The sequence below is a fragment of the Artemia sp. Qi Xiang Cuo genome, chromosome 5, assembly GCF_049724085.1.
Source record: "Artemia sp. Qi Xiang Cuo chromosome 5, ASM4972408v1, whole genome shotgun sequence".
In the NCBI taxonomy this organism is placed as follows: Eukaryota; Metazoa; Arthropoda; class Branchiopoda; order Anostraca; family Artemiidae; genus Artemia; species Artemia sp. Qi Xiang Cuo.
In genome coordinates, this window is record NC_142798.1 from 29,806,208 (window position 1) to 29,812,555 (window position 6,348).

The 6,348-nt window shown below is 34.3% G+C and overlaps 1 protein-coding gene across 1 annotated transcript in view; it reads left to right on the plus strand.

Moving 5' to 3' along the window:
* Nucleotides 1-626, plus strand: part of Gli (carboxyl ester lipase-like protein Gli) — a 154,166-nt gene extending 153,540 nt beyond the window's left edge. The window contains exon 12 of the mRNA XM_089089480.1: nucleotides 197-626. Within this exon, the coding sequence (XP_088945606.1) occupies nucleotides 197-353 (157 nt within the window). The 3' untranslated portion in view covers nucleotides 354-626. The remainder of the gene's footprint in view (nucleotides 1-196) is intronic.
* Nucleotides 627-6,348: the final 5,722 nt, after the last annotated feature.

Genomic DNA, 6,348 nt, shown 5'->3' on the forward strand with positions numbered 1-6,348 from the left:
CCTATTAGATCTAAATTATATCCGGTGGGGACTACCGTCTGCGATCTTTATTGTACCGTATCTGATTGTGTAATATAGAAGAAAAAAAGATAAATAACTTTTGCCTAGTATTAACTCTGTTGTCGTGTTAGCACATAAGTAATTTTATCGCACCTGTACCTATCTTTAAATTATACTTTGTTGTATTTTCTCCTAGGAAATACAAGAAACTAGTTATGGAACAAGAATACATGATGGAGTCCTATCCTAACATCACAGAAAACATGAATAGTGAAGATTCAGACTTCAATTACAAGAAAAACAAAATGAACGGCTCAAAATTATCTGAAAAGGAAAGTTCTACCATGGTGTAGTGTCATGTCTGTTTTAACCAGTTCTTATTGAAACCGTTGGAAGGGCTCTAAACCATTACTTTCCAAATTGACTTTTTGTTAAGAACCCTTCACCTCCTTCGAGGTAAAAAAAAAAACTGTAATCTAATCGTGCCACTTAAGTCTAGATCTCATAATAGACTGAAACCGGTGAAACTGCCATGCCCGATGATTGCTCTTGTAATATTGTTTTTTTTATATATAAATCGCAATTCATGATGTGAAATTTTAATAAATCAATGTTTTATATATTAACCTTCTTTTAATAATGTTTTTCTCAAGCAATAGCTTAGTATTCTGTCAGTGGTCAAGTGGCTAACTATAAAGAAGAAAAGTGAAGCCAAAATTATTTGATCCACCTGACAAGGAGCAAATATATTAAATGATCCTGGAAGAATTTATATGATAACGCTCTAAGTGGAAACTATGCCATATGAATAAAATTTAGATAGGTAATTTTATAGTACGCCTGTGCGTACTCAGGGGAAAGAGGGAGGGAGGGAGGGGGGGGGTCTCCCTGTCTAATTCCTCTGATTGATCACTGTTGTCTTTTTAATGAGCCACTTCTCTCGATTTATTCTCTTTTATTCTTCTTCTTTTTATTATTAATATTATTATTATTTTATTCCTATTTTACTCTTTTTCTTATTCCATTTCTCTTTTATTCTTCTCGATTCTAATCTGTCTTTTGTGGTTTATTAGTTTTGCCCTCGCTAAAAATGTATTCCTTTTTACATGCCTTATCCAATAGGATTTTTGGAGTAATCAACATTGTCATTTCACAAATGGATGCCTTAAGAGATCAAGTATTAAATATTGAATTTTTGCTAATTTTTCTTTGGATATTTTTTGCCATTTGTATCAGGCCTTTTGGCTCAACGCTATGTACTCTAATAAGCATTTATAATGATAGATGATCTTCGACAGACGAAATTGGCTATAATGCCATTATCTCCATTCAGGTATATACTTTATTTTTATGTTCTTTTGGAATGTTCTTCTATACGTGTTCCATGATTATATTAGAGCCTATGTAATGGCGTAAACTTGGTAAATACTGATTTGTTTGTTGTTGTTGCTGTATCGTTTTATAGAACGGATGATTGTAGAAAGTAAGAAAAGGGCTCATTCAGTTACAATTTCTTATTTTAAGTGTCCATTTAAAGCGACAGAACTGATTTTGATGGCACCCAACAGCCCTTTTATGCTTCTTTTCTCTCACTGTACATAATGGTATTGGGTCAACGGTTGAGGAAACCTAACTTAAAAAGCCTAATATTCAAAATAGCAAAAACTTGCGCGTTTGGGGCTGCAAAGTACGTACAGCCTCATGAATAATGGTGTTAAATTGTACAAACAGTAATTTTGGCATCCAATTCTTTATACAAACTGTAAAATGTCTCAAACAATCCTGACCGAGGATTGTTCGGTGGATTCGTGAGCTGAAAAATAAATGTATTAGCTTTTTTTTATGTTGCCCCTGTGTACTTATTATTTAGCATTGTTTCCCAAACCAAAGGGAGAGAGGGAAGAGGGGTCTCTTAAAGGCTCCAAAAGAGCTATATGAGCTAAGCAAAGACGTTGAAAAATTAAAAGGCATACACAACCGAAATAATTTTAGTTCCACCCCTGAAATTCTTCTTAACGTGGAATCAAAAAAATAAAAAAACTACCTCGTTAGAAAAAAAAAAAAAAAAAAACAGGAACACTTGAATTTGAACAAAGCTGCTAAAAAGCCAAGAATTAAGAGACTCCTTTAGATGGTGAAATTACTCAACATATGGCACAAACCTAAGTTAAAAAAAAGAAGACAAAGGACTGAAAAAATAGAAAGGAAAACACTCGTATGCGTCTAGGCCCTTTGGCCTCCAATTCAGAGATCAAGTTCTGCCTCTAACCGACATTGACTCCGCAGACGACCTTGTGCTCATTACCAACACCGAAGAACAGCTTATAGATGCTCTGAATGTCCTGCAGGAAGAAGCTGCAAAAGCCGGGCTTAAAATAAATTGGCAAAAAACAAAATATTGGCTGTCGCAAGGTAAGTTTCTCATCATAAAAAACTTGCGTATAGTGCAGTCGCAGACTTGACTAGGTTCCAAGTATATTCACTCAAAAGCTCCTTTAATTGGACCCATATAAAACAACCTCTTCTGTTTTTGCCTAGTTGCAGTCGGATCCAAAATGATTAATAACAATCCCAGATCGGAACTTGGATAGATTTGTTTCTTCTTTCTATACAGCTTGATCATGTGACTGCTTTTGAATATAACTGTTTTCTGGCGGGAAGCAAAGTATTAGTTTGGAATATGCAACGAAACCATGCATTCTTTTTTATATTTGCCTCTTTTATTATCCTACCTAGCAAAGAAATAATCCTGAAGAGAATAGATAGATAGATCGTGTATTTCAAAAAGCCCAAGAGCCATATACACACAAAAAATATTAAAATAGAAAAATTACAACAGACCAAATTACAAACACAAATTAACATTAATACATAGAGAAAAATACCTTCTGTTAAAATACAAAAAAAAAAAAAAAAACTTTAATTCCATATAATTAATAATAATTAATTGTAAAAACATTGCCTTCTTTTTAATCCCTTCTCTATGTACGCACCAATACGAAATATTGTTGTTGGATTACTATTTTGTAAGATATTTGGAAGCAGCAAAACAATCCCATGTAAGTAATTTTCCCTTAAATCAGAGAGCACCGGGCACTTTCGGAGAAAATGGTCCAAATCTTCGTCCTCATCCCTACAAAGAGGACACACGTACCGACCATCAGGATGTACTATCCCCCTGTCGAACACCATTTGTCTACTCTGGATTGGAAGGCGATTCGCCCTAAGCTGAATCCATCAACATAAAATCCTAGCCGATAAATTAAATTTAAAATAAATTTCCTCTCCAAAACTAGGTTTAACCTGATTATAATGATTCAATGTAGCAGAATTTAAAACCAGCCCTTGCCAATACTGAATTTCTTGACCCTCTAAGATAAATCGTACCTGGCTTACTAAATTTGTTGGTAGATCAGGGGAACCAAGACCCTCATTCCATAAGTAAGCCATTCCCACACTTTCCAGTAATGACCTAATTTGGGATGGCCACGACCTTTTCGAATCATAGCTCAACATCTGATAATAAGCAGCACTTACTAGTCTGTCTTCATTGCACCTAATAATCTTCAACCAAAATCTAAGCATCAAAATAGACCTACGTAGTTTTAACGAAAACAGGCCCATATCACCTTTCAGAACCTGTGAATGAGTTGTCTGATGTAATCCAAATAGTCTTTTATAATACTGGAGCTGGAGGGACTCCAACTTCTGTGCCGCTTCTCCGCCCCAAATCTCCGCTCCATACTCTAATACTGGTAAAATTTTGTAATAAATATTCTTTTGTGCATTTTTAGGTTTTTAATTCCCATTATCGTCGGATTTCTAAAAATTGCAGACATGGCCACTTTGCCTCTATTAATTAGTTCATCAACATGACTCTTTAAACTTCCATTTTCCGATAAAATAAATCGTAAATATTTTATTCTTTTACTTACTTTAAGTTCCTCATTATTACATTTAAATTTATAATTATCTTCGCCACTTGTTTTCCTTTTTTAAAAATAACAACTTCACTCTTTTCAACATTCAGCCTTAGTTTTTTCATCTGCAAATAATCATCTATAAGACTCAAAAGCGTCTGCAGATCTTGCGGTGTGCTAGCCACCAAGGCAATATCATCTGCAAATAATAGTAGTGATAGTTTATGGGTCCCTAGACTAACATTCGGAGCCCATCTATTCTCTAGATAATCAACAGCATCATTTATAAAAATGTTAAACAATTTAGGAGAAAGAGTGCTGCCTGGTTTTACACACAGCTTAATATTAAAAAACCTAGAAAACCTGTTACCAACTAGCAAGATTCCACTCACACAAATATACATACTCACTATCAACCTCGCAAACAAATGAGGGAGGCCAATTCTAACCAGGGCATCCTTTAATAGCTCTCTGTCGACACTGTTGAACGCCTTGTGGAGGTCCAGAAATCCCACATAAAGACAAGTTTTTCCTTTTCCGTATTTACCAATGAATGCCTTTAAAATAAATATTGTATCTACCGTCCCGTACCCTGTTCTGAAACCTCCTTGTTGTTCATGTATTATATTATTTTTATATAACCATTTAGAAAGCCTCGTATCTAGTATTTTCTCCATTATCTTACTTAAAGCAGGGACTAGCGCTATTAAACGATAATTTATGTGCAACTTAGGGTTACCTCTCTTAAAAAGCGGCATAAGCAATGATCTTTTCAACTCATTTGGCCATTGTCCGGAAGTCAACACCTTATTACAAAGAAAAACAATTATCGACATAAAAATTGAAATAAAACTTAAACAGCGTTATTGGTACACCATCAACACCTGCAGCCGAACCTCCTTTTAAATTCTTGAATACAAACTTAATCTCATCATTACTCACTTCCCCTACTAAATCATAATCATGTTCCTTCATGGGATAAAAAACCATCTCTGTGGTATGTGTTACCTCTTGTAATTCTGCGCAATCACCTTCCATGCTTTCTAGGTAATCAGGCCATGAGTTGGCGTCTGGAGCCACCTGTGTCTTTCCTTTTTCATTTCCAATATCTTTCCTTACATAACCACAAAATTTCTTAAAATATTTATTTCTAAAATAATTTGCAATATCAGTTTCTTCTTAATCTCAAACTCTTTTTTTTTCCTTTTAATTAAACTTTTGTATTCTCTTCTTTTATCTTTATATCTGGCTAATCTTAAACTTTGCTCTTCAGGTTTATCACATTCTTTTAAAAGATTCAATAAATATCTGACCTTTTCTTTCATTAACTTAAACTCCAAGTCAAAATATCGCTCGTTTTTATTTTCTTTTTTATTCAGATTACACGATGCTGCACAACTGCAAATTATTTCATTTAACTCCATAATTATACCATGTATATCTTTTACATCTTCTTCTAACGCTTTCAACTTATTTGTTATATGCAACTTCATAAGCTCCCTTTTAAATTTTTCAAAATCATTATCATTTAAATCATATCTAATTCTTTTTCCTAAGGCCTCTAATTTAAGCTCCCCATTAGATAAATTTCTAACTCGAGGAACAACATCCTGAAGCTTCCCAGTCTTCAGCTCAAGCTTACTAGCTCTATGATCGGATCCAACTAAACCTAGTAAATCAATACCAATCGATTCAGGTACAAATTTTGTATTAATCAGCACATAATCTACAACACTTTGAGTTGGGCCCGAAAGGCAAGTAAACTTGCCCAGACCCTTATCATTTCCAAACCTTCGATTCGTATTGATCAGACCATGGTCCCCCCAAAGTGCCAGGAGCTTTCTTCCCCAAACATTTAGTTTTCTTTTTTCATCCTTATTACTTCGTGGTAATCTACAACAAATTGGGACCAAATCCCCTAAATCTGGGATTAATAAATCTGGAAACTCAACCTCAACGCCGGTATATAAGCATTGAAATCCCCCATCAAAACGCACTCAAAATCACAATAACTTTCTTGTATTAGCGACAATTCATCATCTAAAATTTCCCAAGTATTTTCTCGATGATAAGAACTATTTTGTGGAGGGATATACACAACGCCCAAAATTAATCTCTTCCCACATTTAAAACAAATACGTAGCCAAAGTAAATTTTCAGATCTACTATTAACTCTTTCATAACCATCAATAGCTGATGATTTAATCAAAACCAAAATACCACCATAATGTCTATTATTTTTTGCTGGTTTACGCACAACCTGTTCAACCAAATACCCTGGGAGAGGTGATATAGGAGAATGATCGTTCCATGTTTCAATAAACGAAATCACATCAAACGAAAGTAAATCATCATATAAATAAGGTAGCTTATCACGTAGTCCTTGTATATTCCATGACACTAAACTCAGTATATGGCTCTTTATTTC